Genomic DNA, 17,078 nt, shown 5'->3' with positions numbered 1-17,078 from the left:
TTTGTTAGTATTACTTACCTGACCTTTGAGTGGTAGGCCTAGGCCATCAAGTGCCAATAGATTTGTCAACTAGGAGAAAAGTGCACCTCATACTTTTAACATCTCCTAAGGAAGTTAAATAGTAACAGAGTTTAAGTGAGTAGTGTAACGAATTTTTATATTATCAGTGAAGATCAATCGTTGAGTAATTGTTTTTGAAGATTATAAACACCTTAATTATAGGGTCATAGTATGGTTTTTCAAATACCAATGAATGGTAAAATGGTTATAAAAAAGAAAGCCCTCCTAATTAATACTATGCGTTCGTGGGTGTGTAAAAGAGAATCACAAGATAATTGAGGTTTTTCTCTTCTTCCTTTTTATCACTTTTCTTATATTACTACTGATCCAGCTAAATTGAAAAGATGGAAAACTTGTACATTTATCTTTTAATAAATAAATAGTTCAAAGACCGACTGTCAAGATGGCCGAGTTGGTCTAAGGCGCCAGTTTCAGGTACTGGTCCGAAAGGGCATGGGTTCGAATCCCATTCTTGACAACTCTTCTTTTCCCTCTCCCTAAAATACCCTTTCCTATTCAAATTCTCTAAACTTTAAAACCCCTTTTTCTATTTGTATTTTCTAAACTTGATAACAAATTGCAAAACGAATATGTTTAAACCTTTTGATGATAAATTAAAGTGATCTGATGTAATCAAATAATTTCATGAATCATACTTATTCTCATTCATATTTTAAAAGGACGAAGTATGTAGGTATATTTGTACTTCAAAAAATATCAATGCAACAATAATCCATGGTTGTTTAAAACTTCAAATCAATAAAACAAATTCCTGTTATGCCAAACAATTCACAAAAATGTTAACAGTAGGATGTAGCTCGCTCGATTGATGAGCTGTCCGCACCTTCACCCTAATAATAATGGTAACGATTTGATTGGGGCACATCTAATTAAAGGTCTAACCCAAATCTTTTCGAAAGGAGCTCTAAAAAATATACAGTAAGTTTTTAATAATTCCTAGAAGTTCAATTGTATAGAAAAAGATTCATACCCTTTATATTGAAGATTTAAAAAAAAAACAGTGTTTCAACTTCATTAAATTCACGTGAGATGTGAGGTTTCGAGAAAAACAAAAAAGAACAGAGATAGCATTATGTTTTATCATATATATTAAAAAAAAAAAGTTCTATCATATATATTTTGTTTTTCTGTTATTACTTTTTACTGGTCTCCTTCTTCACCAAATGACCATATGAATATCCCTCATTCAAAAATATACAATGTTGGACCCGTGCCATGTCCATCTAGTATATATATATATATATATATATATATTAAAAAGATATAAATTTTTCTTTTTTTTAAAAAAAATATAGAAATAGTATGTGTGTGCGATTACTTTTTTTAAAAAAATTATAATTTCTTACGTGGCAATGACATGGCACTGATTTGGCAATGACATGGCACTGATTTGGCAATGACATGATGTGTGTGTAGTGCACTCTCCGTTGTGAGAGTGGGATTGTGATTTTGAGGTTGTATTTAATACACTTGAAAGTTGTTAAGGGGGTAAATAATTATAAGTTAAGTTAGCAGAGTGCTAAAGTAAGTTTTGGTGACAAGTTCGGGGGGTGAAATGATGTATTTTCTCTTTCATATGTACTAACGGATCAAGTAGAGATGTTCGTTTATGTTTTGAATATTAATAAACAACTTCTCTAGTCCATTACATGTACTTGTACTCTTAATTTTGATATGATTGTTATGGTCTATGTAGTTTGATTTATTATTTTAATGAGTAAAGCATCTAGTATCCCCGTGAACTATGAAAAATTTGCTACGACACATTCCAACTTCATAGGAGCCCTATTATCCCATGAACTCAATTTTAGCGTATTTTTGTCAGCCTTTTTAGCTAACGTGGCACCTTTGACGTGGGCTCCATTTTTATGTAATAAAGGTGTCACGTCAGCACAAAAGGGTGACAAAAATATGTTAACATTGAGTTCAAAGGGGTAATAGGATCCTATGAAGTTGGAGTGTGTCGTAGCAAGTTTGGTCATAGTTCGAGGGGTACTGGATATTTATCTCTATTTTAATCTATTAAAAGGTGATATTCTATTATGACTCAATATATTCCTAATAGATTGGAGGATAACAAATCACACTAGTGAAATAATAATTAATTGATAGCATCATTTTTCGAACTCGAGATAGATGACACATTTTATGACTGCTTATAAGTTTTCATGTGAAAACCCTGCAGGTAGATTTTATGTGTCATGGAAAATAAGTTAAGTATATAAAATAAAGAACTAAATTAATCAATGAATTAAAATATTTTAAAAATTTGATTCAATTGATTGATATCGGTAATTCCAATATGAAAAGTTAAATAAAGGTGTAATGGTAGATTTTGAAATTAAATTGTGGAAAACAATTATAAATTTTTAGTGGAATAATTTATAATTTATTGTGATATGATAATTCATTTATTTGCGAATTAATATCATAAATGGAAGCCTTGGTTACTAAATTTATGGTCCCTACTATGTGTGATTAATTATTATTTTTTTATAAGAAAAAGGAGTAAAATATTTTGCATTAAGTTAGAAAAACGTTTTCATATTTATGTAGAAAAACGTCTACATAGTTATGTAGGAAAACATTTACATATTTATGGTAAATACGTTTTGGACAATAATGAAAATAATTGTGAAACACATCTGTTGGTTTTAAAGACTGAAAACATTTGTTTTTCCCAACCTTCACTACCATTCTTCAGTGGAAAATTGGAAATAAAGGGATTGATTATTCACAAAAAAGATATCCTTTTTTTTTTCAGAAAACAAGTCACTTGCCCAGATCAGTTTTGATTAAAAAAGTTGGTCAAGAAGTAGTGGAAGGCTGCATACCTGGAAACCAAGACTCTGAACAAGTTTTGTGAAAGATTCAACAGGTAAGTGTTTCCTGAATTTCATCTTAAGGCGTTATCTAGTTAATATATAAGTTTTGCTATTCATGAGAATTGCTTCAGCGATACATATTCTATCAATAACTTGGTTAACTTATTGTGAATTTTATCATCAATTTAAGATATCAGATAAAACACATCCCCTTTTAAGCAACTAAACTGCCACTTCACTTGAATAAGAAGCTCTAGGTAAGAATACAACCACCATAATATCATTTTTATAAAATTATTTTAGAAAAAGGAAAATTCATTACATTACTTCAAACCACAAATGTCTTGACCTTCCTGCAAACCATAAATTCATATCAGATTTCATCAAAGCACATTTCGCAATAAAATAAAATAACTAAACCCGCTGGTTGCTTTAAAAATATTTGTATTGCAATTAAATAACAGTAACAAATGAGAAAGATGACTTCATTAGTTCTCCAAATGACTAAACTTGACTCGAGAATGACTGAAAATTCAAGGAAAAAATTAAACACGCTTCAATACTACTTTCTTTAGGATAATACCGATGTTTCTCTTGCTCATGTATAATGCAATTGGGACATAGTATTTATTTCTTCAATGGTTTGCAGACAGATCTTTTGCAACTGCTTGTAACCAAAGTCCACGCTGGAGGATATTTTCATGGTTTGGAAAATTTAATCAGTAAATGCGCACTAAAGTTTACTTTATACATCTTGACATGGTGGAATAACAGAACACAAATTTGGCAAATGACTGAAGCACCTTGCAGTAAATGTTAAAAAAGGTAATCCAAGTATAGTTACGAAAAGTAAGCCATCGGCCAACTGCTCCAAGTCTCCTACCATCAGCAAGTGACCTGCTTGCCGTATGCTAAAATTTCAAGTATGAAATCCAGGTTTTATCTTCTTCTGAGGTTTGGGTGGCCGATATGTCACTGAAGGTGAGGAACCCAGGGGTATCATTGGTAGCAAACGCTGCCCATTTGAACTGTACGTAGGTGAAGAGGTGGGAGCCAAGCGAGGGGTTTGTGGACCTAACTGTCTCGATGGAAAGCCACACAGTTTACTGCTGCCATTTCCGATGCCTAATTTTCTCTTCTTCTTTAGTAGCTCCCACAGTAGGTTGTCCTCTTTAGCATGATCCTGGTCCTTCACTACAAGCTTTACAATAGAACAACAATAGCATAGTCAGTAGCACTAAAAGGTTTAGCAAGTGACCAGAGAATATTTCCCAGATGCAGCTCCTAATCAAACCACCTTACAAGCAATTTCCATTTCGATAACTGAAATACACATAAGTAATTTCAATTGAAATTATAATACTATAGAATATAGAAAGAATAGGGAAAGGAGAAGTGCTAGAGTAGCACAATATTTACTCACAGGGATTGAGAAAAGCATAGGTGGTGGGTGAATATTGTCTGTGATAAATTCCATCACATCAAGATGTTTCATTAACCTTTTCTTTATATGCATGTGTACATTCTTAGAAGCATGTAGTAGTCCATAGTCCAAACAATCATTGAATTTGTTATTTTGGGAAACATAACAGCTTTAAATTCCTTCAATAGGGAACTGAAGATTATAACATGAAATATAATGAGTTCAAAGGGTTTTGGCATAATAAGATCGAATTCATACAGTGGCAGCAAGTGAAGAGTCACCGGATTTATCAGCATATGTAATATGGGAGGTAGATTTAACTTATTAAATAGCAAGGCTCTGAGGCAGTGAATCCTTGACAACCTATAGTGAAGATCTTCTCTTCAGACTAAAGACATGGTTAACATTTAGTGAATTTGCAGTAAACTAATCAAGTATAAGTAATACCTTCTCTAGCTCAAATTGTTCCTGCGATCCGTTCTTGACTTTCGAAAGGAATCCCTGATATTTCCTAGCCATTTCTTCTGATTCCTTCAGCCTGTACAACACCTCAAGTCTATTATGTTCTGCTATTCTTGCCTTCTTCCTTGCTTCCTCCAACTCTGCCCTCCCTGTTCTCATTGCTCCTCCCATCTCTTCCACTATGCTCAGTAGGCAATGGCATCTTCCTGATGCGATTTCAAGCTTAAGACCCTTGACATAGTCGACCATTGGACGACACATTCTTGTAGCTAGCTCATCCACTAGGTTGTCCACTCCACACTCTACCGAGCTCAGGGTAGTAACAACAAGACGGAATATATCTTTCAGAAGCTGAATTGTGATCAATGAAATGCCACTATTTTCGCCCCTTTGGTGAATGGCAGAAACACATGCAACAGCTTTCTTGAAAACATTATGTATGGAAGTTTGATGGTCACTAAGGGTGTGAAGAATGTTGGTTTGGCTTGTATTTACTTGGGATTCAACTCGTCTTAGCAGATGGATCAACTGCTTTAGCTGCATCTCTTGTTTCTGAATAAGCTCGTTGCCAACTGTTTTGGCTCTACTCATATAGCCTTCTTCCTGCATTTGCATATTGAGAAACCAAATTCACATCTACAATCAAAACAATTTATGTGGAGATTCATGGGAATCAATGAACAGTCAGTCAATTTCAACAATTCATTAAGTCAGCGTTATTCATGATGCTTGATACAAGTATTATTTTTGGCAACATCATGAAGTACTCTTTCTCTGCAGTCTTGTGTATATAGCCAATTACCATATTATAAACTCAGCTTGGACATCAATGTTGAACAATGACTAACATCGCCTCTACTACCAAAAAATAATAAAATATTGACATACGCAGTTCAATTACGGAGAGGAGCACATAATTTTATACTCAAATAATTTCTCTATCATACTAGATTTTCAACCAGTATAAATAACGTAATAGGAGAACATAAATTAAACTAACATCTTGAGCTTCGAGTCATATAAAACAAAAAGGAAATATAACATCGTCAAAGCATAGACAAACTGAAACTCAGTTACGTATTACCTCAATTTCACTAGCCTCATTTCTCACCGTCCTTCCAGCTCCATTCTCGTTTCTCTTGCAGTCCTGTCACCGGAACCAAAACACAGAGTTGAGCAACCGAATATGCACAAACAGTACTTCAGATATTGCTTAAACACATGGAGATAACAGAGTACATGAGTTGGACGGAAATGTACATTGGAATAAAAATCAGTATAATCAAAGACAACGGTACTAGTTTTTCCTTCCTCAGTCATTTCAAGGGTCTTCAATCCTACTAGCTTCATCAGCGGATTAGCTAACGATTCAAACACGTCCGCGGCCTTCAAAAAAAAAAAACACAATTAGAGCATCAAATTCACAACTCTCCATTCGCTATAAGTACTAAAATTACGGGTTTGAAGAAATTGTACTTCCTGCAAGCCAGTTCGGATCTGAAAATCCAGCTGATTGAAGGAGACTTTGAGTTGTTCGTGATGAGAAACGATTCGTGAAAACTTAATACGGAAATCTCCGATTGACGGAGAAGGAGATGAAGTCGGCGCGAGGAATCGTCGCCGGCGGCCATTCATGTCTCTTTCTTCTTTTTTTCTTTTTTTTTTTTTTTGGCGGCAAGGACGCCAATATTTGGAATTTGAACGAGATTTTAGATTCTATTGAGGAGTACTGTTGAAGTTAAAGGAGGAAACAAAAGTTCTTTATGCGAATTAACAAAATTCTATTGATATCTATAGAATTAGAGCTTCCTTGAAATTGTTTCAAATTTCACCCTGGGTTATTGTTAATTATTACTATGATTTATATTTTTTTATATAATTTTTAAACATATAAATTTCTGAATTTTAACGAATATTATTTTATCCAACACTTTTCTTCTCACTTTAAAAAAAAGAAAAGAAAAATAATACTCGTAACTTTCAGTGCAATAGTCGCTTAAGAAAGAAGCTTGGAATATATGCTGATTGGTAAGTATTAAAAAGTTTATGGTATGTATAGTATTTTCTTTAATATAGTGTTTAAAATTTATCAATTTTCTTTGGAAAAAAAATTGAGATTCAATGTCCAAACAAAACAAGGAGTTAATAATTCGAATGGTCATTAACTTATAACTTTTCTCTCAGAAAGTCACTCAACTTTATTTCTTATTTCAAAAGTCACTCAACTAATGGTTCAATCTCTCAGAAAGTTACTTAACTTTGATTTTTACTTCAAAAGTCACCTAACTATAGGTGTTTCGCTTACAAAGTCACTCAATCAATTTAATTAATTTTTTCATTAAAATTTGGTAACATGAAATTTTATTTAAAACCAAAATTCTAAAAAAAATAATTATTTGAACCATATGATGACATATCCTCATGTTTGCTTTACATTTAATCCTCTGGAAATTTAAAATATCCTAAATAGTTTATATCAATTCACTCATAATGTTAATATTAATTTTTAAGATTTTCATAATCATATTCATTTAACTAATTCAATTTAATTAACTTTCAATGTGACACTTATTTACTGAATGAATTTTTCTATCATAATGTAATTTTTTTATATTACCACTTGCATAATATACACATATATCAAATAAATACGATAATTTTATTTCTAATAAGTTGATAAAAGAAAACGTTAAAGATTTTAAACTAAAATGATATGGCACAATACATCAGCAAATGTTGTTAAACATTAGTAGCATTACAATATATACACTGCAATGAGGTAAAATTAGCAACAAAAATTGAACGATCAAATAATTGTAATTTTAAGATATTAATTGATGATCTGTATGACTATATATACTTTAAATTATAGAGTAATCGTTGGACAAAAAAAATTACAAAAATAGTCGTAAAACCAAAATTTAAGAAATAAAAAAAATATTGATTTAAACTGTTTAAATGAAATTTGGATATAGGTAGGTCATTAAATGAAAGTTTTTTTTATTTCTTAAATTTTTTGTGTTAAATAAAATTACATTTTAGTAAAATTTAATAAGAAAAATTAATTAAATAACTTGAGTGACTTTGTAAATAAGACACTTATAATTGAGTGACTTTGTAAGTAAGACTCTTATAGTTGAGTGACTTTTGGAGTAAAAACTAAACTTGAGTGACTTTTGGAGTAAAAACTAAACTTGAGTGACTTTCCGAGAAAAAAATTTATAGTTGAGTGACTTTTGAAATAAGAATTAAAGTTGAGTGACTTTCTTAGAGAAAAATCATAAGTTGAGTGACCATTTGGGTTATTAACTCAGAAAACAAGCTAGTGTTTACTAGACTTATTGAAACAAAGAAAACAAGGTTTTGACAACTTATTCATCATGAACTTGGTGGTTACTCTACTGCGATGACGATATTGTAGGGAAGATCCTATGAAAAATATAGTTCGACGCCAGAATGAAAAAAAGCATAGCACTTCTCATTCCAATAACCTTCTCAATATGAATCGAGAAAAGGAATAAAAATCAAAATAAACATTTTATTCGAAACTCTTATCGCGATATTCTTGCTCTTCAACTTCACATCTCGAAACATATCCTTCTTATAGAGATAAACATGCTTTTGCACCTTGAAAATCATCAAATTTACTAGGCATTTCAAGTAACATAAGGCGAACAGACAAATCTGTTGACGGGAATGATGAGAAAGCAAATTAAAATTTGCAATTTTCCTGACTAAAAAGCTTCATAACTATAGGATTATAGATAAAGAAGATAAAAATTAATTTGAACATGCCTGATGTAGGGGAACTTTAGACGTATGTTACTTTTTCTTTTCTCTAACTTTTGATATGAGACACACATATTTCAATAGGCACATTTCAAGATAGGCAACGAGTGTCAAGCAACTTTAGTAAAAGAGCAAAAAAAAACTAATCCTAAAATTTATTTCTTACAAATTTTAGCCAATATTTATGTATAAGTCATATACATACCATTGTTATACACTGAATATACACTTATGAGAAATTATTGTGGCTCCGCGAGTGAAGTTCCTTTTTTGGGAAAAGAACATAAGCTGACCATTTTTTAAAAAAATGGCCCACATTTTCACTGTAGCCAGTTGGCCTAATTTATTTTCCTCTTTTAGCCATTAGCCCAGTCGATCACATGCAGTTTCTAGGGGGAGTTGGCTAAAAGGCCACTTCCAAAACCTTTTCTGACATTTAAACACCAAGTTTTTTAATTGGAAAAATAGTCTCTTAGCACTCAACTTACAAAATATATACTTTAGCTCCTTTCCCATTTCAGCCCCAATTTTTTTAAAACTACACTTTAGTTCATGTCCAAAAATATAAATATTGGATAATTAATTTTAAAAAAAAATATTCCAAAGCTTCTCAATTAATCCACTACCAACCACCCGATTTGGCCCCATTTTCTCAAATTTTTAATCATTTTTTGATTATTTTTTGTCAAATTTTCCGTCATTCATCGAAAAGCAACATTATCTCCATTGTTTTAAGCCATTTTCGCTTATTTTTAGCTCTAATTTTTCTTTCATTTTCATACAAAAAGTTTGAAAATCAGTCCCACATTTCAAAATCGATTCTTGGCTCAATAGCAATATTCCAACACTCCTTAGGTTGTTTGTAAGCTGAAATTCGTCGGATTATTTTGGTGGTCATCGAAAAAGGGTTGATCGTGCACTGTACGGCCAACAACTAAGAAGATGATGACGACTTCAGTCTATTAAGTCTAGGCGCATAAACCACTATTCAAGTCTATTAAATACTATTATCGAGGTATATCATGTCTATTATAGATTACGTGGTTGTTGGTGGTATATTTTCTGGTGAATGAGAGGAGACTCCTAAATGTTGGGTTTGAAAAACCGCGTCTAAGGAGACAGGGTCCATTGCCCTTCGTCGCAATGGTTCATACGACGATATGGTTAAAAGAGTAATGGAGAGCGGTGAATTAAGCTGTGATCAAAGCGAGCTGGTAATTAGTTACTTGATGAACGGGAAGGGGAAAATCCATCCAACGTTCATAAGGAATTATAGACACGTGAAATTATACATACTTTGCGTTGATTCTGATAACTCCAGACCTATATTGCGGGTTAAAGTTGTTGGAAGGTTCCGAAAAGAAGCTTCCACATCAGCCCCACCCCATCCCCGATAGTGGATGATACGTCAATGAAATACGATTGCATGGGTGGTGATGAATGAGATAATAGTGAAGATTATGAAGAAGAAGAGTGTGGGAAAGGTGAGCAGGGGCAGCTCAAACCATAAAGAAGCCACTCTTTCTCGAACGACACCAATCTTTTTGTAGGACAAACATTTAAGGATAAGAAAACATTGAATCTTTTATTGAAGCAGGCGTTGGTGAAAATGTCGTTCAATTACAAAACGGTTAAGAGTTGTAAGAAATACTTTAGGGTGAGGTGTGTAGATCCTACTTGTCGGTGAATGGTGTGCGCATGTGCTATCGGAGAATCGAGTTGGTTTCATATCCACAAGTACGTGGGAGAGCATACTTGTGGCGTTGATCATGTCACGGGAAAGCACAAGAATGTCACCTTGGAGGTCATTGCTTCACTTATTTTGAAATTTTTCGTCGACAACAAAGGTCCAAGCCCAAAAGAGATTGAGAGAATAGTATTTAGAGAGCTACATTGCATGCCGGGCTATTGGATGTGTTAGATGGCAGGCGTCATTGCGAAGAACATAGTTTGAGGTACGCTCGAGCACAGATATGCAGTGATTCCTGCATTTTCATATATTTTCAATGGCCTCAATCCCGGGTCTATTAATTTCCTCATGGTCGATGAGGAGTTGGGCATATTTATTTACTACTTTATGGCATTTGGGGCTTCCATCCCTGGATACGCACACATGAGAAAGATCGTTGTCGTTGATGACATGCATTTGTTTGGCAAGTACGAGGGCATATTATTGTCCACTGTCACTCAAGATACGCAGAATCATATCTATACCTTAGTGTATTGTGTGGTGGATAAGGAGAATGATGTATTATAGGGCTTCTTCTTCGAGAAGCTTAAGACCTTTATCGTCGACGAACCATAATTGTGTGTTATCTCCGACAGATACGTAAGCATAGCTAGCGGCCTCGCAAGGCATTATCTGCTTGTGCATCAAGGTGTTTGTATGAGGTATCTCGGTGAAAATCTCTAAACAAATCACCATTGCTCCGATTCTCTCTATTTATACTACCATGCGGCCAAGGTGTACACGTTAGAAGAATTTAATGACTACTTCAACGCCCTTAAAGAAAGATGCCCAGTGCAGCAACTAGCCTCGAGCATGAAGTTGGATTTGAAAAGTGGAGCCAGGCTCACTTTCCAGGTAATTGATTCAACGTCATGCTCAAACATCGTCGAGTCGCTCAACTCAATGTTGCGCGACGAAAGAGAGTATCCAGTGGCGGCCATTTTTAGTTCAATTGCACATAGGTTTGGAGAAATATTTAGGAAGAGGTATGCAGGGGTGGACAATTCAAAGACAACATTCGTTCCCATAGCCGAGATGATCTTGAGGGAAAACGTGACCCAGGGCAACAAATTATATGTGAACAATATAAATGGAAGCACCGACGAATTCACCATATTTGGTTATGTTCGTTCCGCCAAAGTTAATCTTTTGAGACGGTCATGTTCTTGCAGAAAGTACGACTTGGTGAAATTGCCATGCGCTCATGCAATGGAAGCGTTGCGTTTGAAGCACGGGTACAAATATAGCACTAGCATGTACAACTACTCTTCGCAAATATATTCGAAAGAATCATACCTCTTTGCATACTTGGAACCTATTTGTGCAGCACCATTAAAGTTGGAGTGGAGTGTGGCACGGGAGTATTTAGAAATGCAAGTTTTTCTGCCTGATTTCGATCCCAAACTTGAAAGAAAGAAGGTGAAACGCGTTAAGGGTGTGTTGGAGCCTTCAAGGTATAAGAAAAGAAACAAGTGCTCCAAGTGCAAAATGCCAGGACATAAGAGAACAACATGCAGCCTTAACATAGGATAATATGATTGGCATTGTATTTTATGTTTTTGGTTTGTTCAAATGCACTGGACAGTATGTAATGTGTATTCTGTTTTGAAAATCACTGAACTGTAGTTAAAATCGACATTTTAATTGTGTATAATCAATTTCAATTTATATATTATATACTACGTACTAAATAGATTATAGACTGAAATAATCGACCAGCCTCATAATAGATAATATATCAGTGTTTGGTCTATAGAGTAAATATTCAAAACGTAGTGTATAATAAACCTACCTAGTTGTCTATTGAACAAACTCTTTTCTTCATACACTGTTGAATTCAAAATAATTATGACGCATTGGAAAAAGTGTCATTTTGAAAATAGTCATCCCAAGTTATGAAATCGACTATACACATTACACATCGACTGGACTCAAAATATATAATGGATCGATGTATGGTCTATGGGTTATAATTTAAACTACATAGTATATCATCGACCAGTCGTTTAGTCTATTAAAGAAAGCCTTTTGCTCATACACTGAACCTTTCAATGTAATTATTACACTTCGAGAAATGATACGATTTGAAATGCCTCGACTGACACAACCATCGCGACTTTTCTTTTACAATTTCCACACGTCTTCTCCCTTTTCATCAACACGTGTACAACTTCTATTGGTAGATTGTCTCATGCTCTAGTCTATTTAAAGAGGCCCTTGTTGATTTTGAACTAAATTTCTGAAGAAAAGACAAAGGAAAGAAGAAGATGACTAGGAGGAATTACACACTACGAGAATGCACAGAATGACAACCATCGACAACATAGAGTTGTTTAGGATTCGGAGTAACCTGGATTTCCTTTTTCAGGGTCTTATTGCTGATCAACGGCGGCTGGACAGAGAGCTCCGGAGGATGGCTCGTTTTCTTCGGACCATAGCTGAGAGGCTCAACCTGGACCCCCATGAAGTCATCACCCCCCCCCCCCTTCATCCCCCTAGTCTAGTCTAGTTAAGTTTAGTTTGTTTTGTAGTTCATTGCTGAATGAAGCTTTCATGGTAGGATTATGTAAATGAAAGCTTCATTTTTTGTCTTTTTGTTTGGAATATTTTCTCCAAAAATTATAAATATAGATGCAATGAACTTTATCTATCTATAAACAAGATTATGTTTTTATGATATTCTATTTATCTATAATGATTTTATGTCTTTCAATATTTGTTGATTCTTCAGTAGTACATGTTTAAAGATTTGCAAACACTGTTTAAACTCGGAGTACAATACGAATATATAATCGACTACGCTAAATACAAATTATATACGCTCAATACGAATATATACTAGGTTATATATGAATTATATACTGATATCAGTATTGAGGATCATGTATATTGACATATTATCGATTTAGACAGAGGTCGATTATACACCTGTCATAAAGTCTATTACCAACTTACTGAATATATTGACAACTTAAAATAATGACAAAAAAAAAAGAAATTAAATAAAATTAAATTAGAGTATGTCAATTAACACCATTAAAATATTGTAAAGCAATTTTGATACATCAATTGTGACTCTCAATCACCTTTGGACGTGAGTGTTATCTAAGACACGGTGTAGTCATAGATCATTAGGATGCCACAAAAAGGAGAAGAAATAAAATAAAATAAAATAAAATAAATATTAATCATTCAAGCACTAAAGAATGACTACATATCATGACAAGAGATTAGACGTGTGTGGTGATCATAAGGAAGAGTGGTGGTTGTCACTTGTGAGTGTTCAATGTACAAGTAGTGTCTAATAACGAGGAGTTTTTCTCAACAGAGACGCTTGTTCTGAGTAATTGGTTGCTACTACCATTGTCCTCCCTTATACTCATTTGATCGAGTGTCCAATTATTTTATAATCTCATATTATGATATTTAGTCACTTTACATTGCATGAATGATGTTTATTTATTTTATTTTATTTTATTTCTTCCTTTTTTTAATCTCACCTCCTTTGAAAATAGACCTATGATTATATCTTGAGTATATTATAGATAATTAGCTTTATCTATACCAAACGATATTATTAGTTATGTATCGACCAATTGAGTCTATTTTCAAAGGAGGTGAGATTAAAAAAAGGAAGAAATAAAATAAAATAAAATAAATAAGCATCATTCACGCTCATAATATGAGATTACAAAATAATTGGACACTCAATCAAATGAATATAGGGGAGGAAAATGATAGTAACAACCAATTACTCAGAACAAGCGTCTCTGTTGAGAAGAACACCTTGTTCTTAGATACTACTTGTCCATTGAACACTCACAGGTGACAACCACCACTCTTCGTTATGGTCATCACACACGTCTAATCTCTTGTCATGATATGTAGTCGTTCTTTAGTGTTTGGATGATTAATATTTATTTTAATTTTTTTTATTTTCTCTCCTTTTTTGTGTCGTTTCAATGATCTACGACTACTCCGTGTCTTAGATAACACATGATCACGTTCAAAAGTGATTGTGACTTACAATTGATGTATCTAAATTGCTCTACAATGTTTTAATGGTGTTAATTAACATACTCTAATTTTTTATTTAATTTTTCTTGTTTTGCCATTATCTTAAGCTATACATAGATTCAGTAAGTTGATTATAGACTGTATGAAAGGTCTATAATCAACCTTAGTCTAAATCGATAATAGTTCAATACACAGGATAATCAACATTGACATCAGTATATAATTCATACGTGACCCAGTCGATTGTAGAAGACATAAACATTTTTTTGAGACCCTCTGAAGTAAATGATAATCCATTTTTCTTCAATGGTATAATTTCAAACGGGCAAAATTTTCCAACGGGCAAATTTAGGTAGCCCTACTATATTAATTAAAGGGACCCTTTTGAACTCCTTCATGTTAATTTATTCATCACTTTCTAGTTTTGATTCAACAATAACAATGTCGCAGTTATCTCAAACGTCTAAATGTTCTTATATTTATCGTTATGGTAATTATGCGTTGTTGAAAACATCACGAACCGACAGATATTCAGGTCAAAAATTCTACAGTTGTGCGGTTGGAGAGGTTTGTTTTTGTTTAAATAAAAATTTATTTTATTCATCACATAATCCAATTTACTAATTTATCCTCATTTTTTTAGGATAATGGTGGATGCTCTTATTTCAAGTGGCTTCCCTCCGATTTCAGGGTGTCAAAATTTCAAGGCGTTGCAAAGTTTGAAATGTTGAAAAGACTTATAGATTTCAAAAAAAAACAAGGATCTTCTTATGACATTATATAGAAAATCTGAACACAAGATTGATCACTTAAAGAGATTGTTGAAAGACGTCGAAATTGAGAGGGATCAACTTAAGCATAGGTTGATTATGGCTGAAGAAAAAGAAAAGGGCATGAAAATTATGGTGTATGGTTTACTATTAGTTTTAGCTTTTTGAAAAGGTGTAATGGGGGTGTAGTGGAATTGAATGTATTTTGACTGTTTTATTAATCGACTACTTTTTACTTATATTATATATGGTTTACCTTTTTCGTTCATCAACTACACAACACTCTACTGTATATACTTTACCTTTTAGTCAGAGTCTATAATTAACGATGACATTCATGTAAAATCAATGATACGTTGATTATATAAAATTTATAATGTTTATCATAAACTATAAAAACAGTTTATAAAATAAAAATTGTTCAGCTCTACACATCCCGAGCTGAAAGTTAAAAGTTAAGATTGTCTAGTCTAATAAAAATAATCACCAGCCACAAATAAAAATTAAACATTGTCTAAACATTCAACATTTTCTTCTTTCACTTGCATCTTGTCGATGTCCTGAGTAACTTCATTAAGAAATTCATCTAAGTTCGAAAATTCATTCTCATTTTCTTTCTCCGCAATATCCTTTTTTTTCTGGTGCATCATTTTTTTCCTTCTTCTTTCTCTGCTTCTCCTGCATTCTTCTATCCAGCTTCCTCTCCATCTTCTTCGTTGTTTTCTTCTTCACAAACCACTTTTATCATTTTTATCTTCTTCATCCTGCTTGCCTTCGTCATGATCCTCTTTCCCCACACTAGCTAATCCATCAGCTTTGTTTTATTCTTCACCAACAGCTTCTTTATTTTTTTCTTCAACAGCTTCTTTATTTTTTTCTTCTTCTTTATCTTCATCGCCTCCATCGAGATTTTTCTTCTCTACAACAGCTGCAACTTCAGGGATCATCACCTCATCAGCATTGATTAAGGCCTGTTCCAAAGTTGTTGCCTTAAGGAGCGCTTCTTTAATGCCATTGTCATCGCGGACAACCCTCGCCGCTGAATGCTAACTTTACACTTTCACACCTGCATTTTCAAGTATTTACCGTTTACAATAAACTAAGAAATCGGTTGATGAAGAATGGTATAAATTCTATTATAAGTAAAAGGGATTATATAAAATATGTAACTTCTATAATATATAAAGCAGATATTACCTTCATCTTCATTTCTCTTCCTTTGCTTCTCCTTTTTTGCTCTCCCCAGCCTCTCTCCTTTCATAAAATCAACGATGTCCTTGATTGAATCCTCCAGCCTAAACATACGTTCTTTCAGATTGTCAATCATCGGTGTCTTTTTCGATGCTCTCGACTTACTCATCCCCGCACCCTGAGTGAGATGACTTGAAATAGAATTTCCACCCAAATCTCGGTCATCATCTCCATTCTTATCATCTTTCGAAGAGGTAATGACAGTTACTCCTTCCAGATGGATCTTCAAGTCATCGATGAATATGTCCTTCGGTTCGTCCGTAAATGCTTTGAACTTTTTCATGTAGTGCTATTTCATTTCACGGATTGTGGGAATAAGGTATGGGTGCATTCTCTACAGATAATTAGGCAAATGTGATTAATTAGTAACATAATATTGGTAAAAGTATTCTTCGAAAAAGTAGTTTCATACCTTTGTGCTCCATCCGTTCAAATATGGATCACCTTCGATTAGTTTATTGCCTTTTGAGGTGTGCCATCTGAGAAATCGAGAAATGAGCAGTGGGTCTTCAGTTGATTTACCATTTTCCCTGCCGAGCGCGGAAAAAGGCTTCGTATATCCAAATTTGTGATCAAAAGAAAAAATAAAAACATATCGTATAGATACCGTAGATGAATTACAGTATATATTAAGCTACTTCAATGGTTTATAATCAAATACGATAAATGCCCAGAAAATTCGTAGAGCACGTACGATGAAACTCCCTTTGTCATATGTCTTCTTCTGCCTG

General features: G+C 33.5%; 2 protein-coding genes and 1 non-coding gene across 3 annotated transcripts; 2 read left to right on the top strand and 1 right to left on the bottom strand.

Moving 5' to 3' along the window:
- Window positions 1-457: 457 nt before the first annotated feature.
- On the top strand, window positions 458-538 carry TRNAL-CAG. Its single transcript has one exon. It is a non-coding gene; the product is annotated as a tRNA-Leu (tRNA).
- A 2,973-nt stretch (window positions 539-3,511) lies between these two features.
- Window positions 3,512-6,641, bottom strand: LOC107855454. The gene is made up of 5 exons (XM_016700474.2): window positions 6,268-6,641; window positions 6,052-6,177; window positions 5,876-5,938; window positions 4,777-5,394; window positions 3,512-4,107 (listed from the first exon to the last, which is right to left on the bottom strand). The coding sequence occupies exons 1-5, from the start codon at window positions 6,424-6,426 to the stop codon at window positions 3,826-3,828; spliced, it is 1,248 nt and encodes a 415-aa protein (XP_016555960.1). The 5' UTR covers window positions 6,427-6,641; the 3' UTR covers window positions 3,512-3,825.
- A 4,481-nt stretch (window positions 6,642-11,122) lies between these two features.
- On the top strand, window positions 11,123-12,747 carry LOC107855351. The gene is made up of 2 exons (XM_016700354.2): window positions 11,123-11,763; window positions 12,678-12,747. Exons 1-2 carry the CDS (start codon window positions 11,123-11,125, stop codon window positions 12,745-12,747), a joined length of 711 nt encoding a protein of 236 aa, XP_016555840.1.
- Window positions 12,748-17,078: the final 4,331 nt, after the last annotated feature.

Source organism: Capsicum annuum, chromosome 6, assembly GCF_002878395.1.
Source record: "Capsicum annuum cultivar UCD-10X-F1 chromosome 6, UCD10Xv1.1, whole genome shotgun sequence".
NCBI classification, from domain to species: domain Eukaryota; kingdom Viridiplantae; phylum Streptophyta; class Magnoliopsida; order Solanales; family Solanaceae; genus Capsicum; species Capsicum annuum.
Note: the sequence above shows the minus strand (reverse complement) of the source record. Positions and strands in the feature narration are given on the sequence as shown.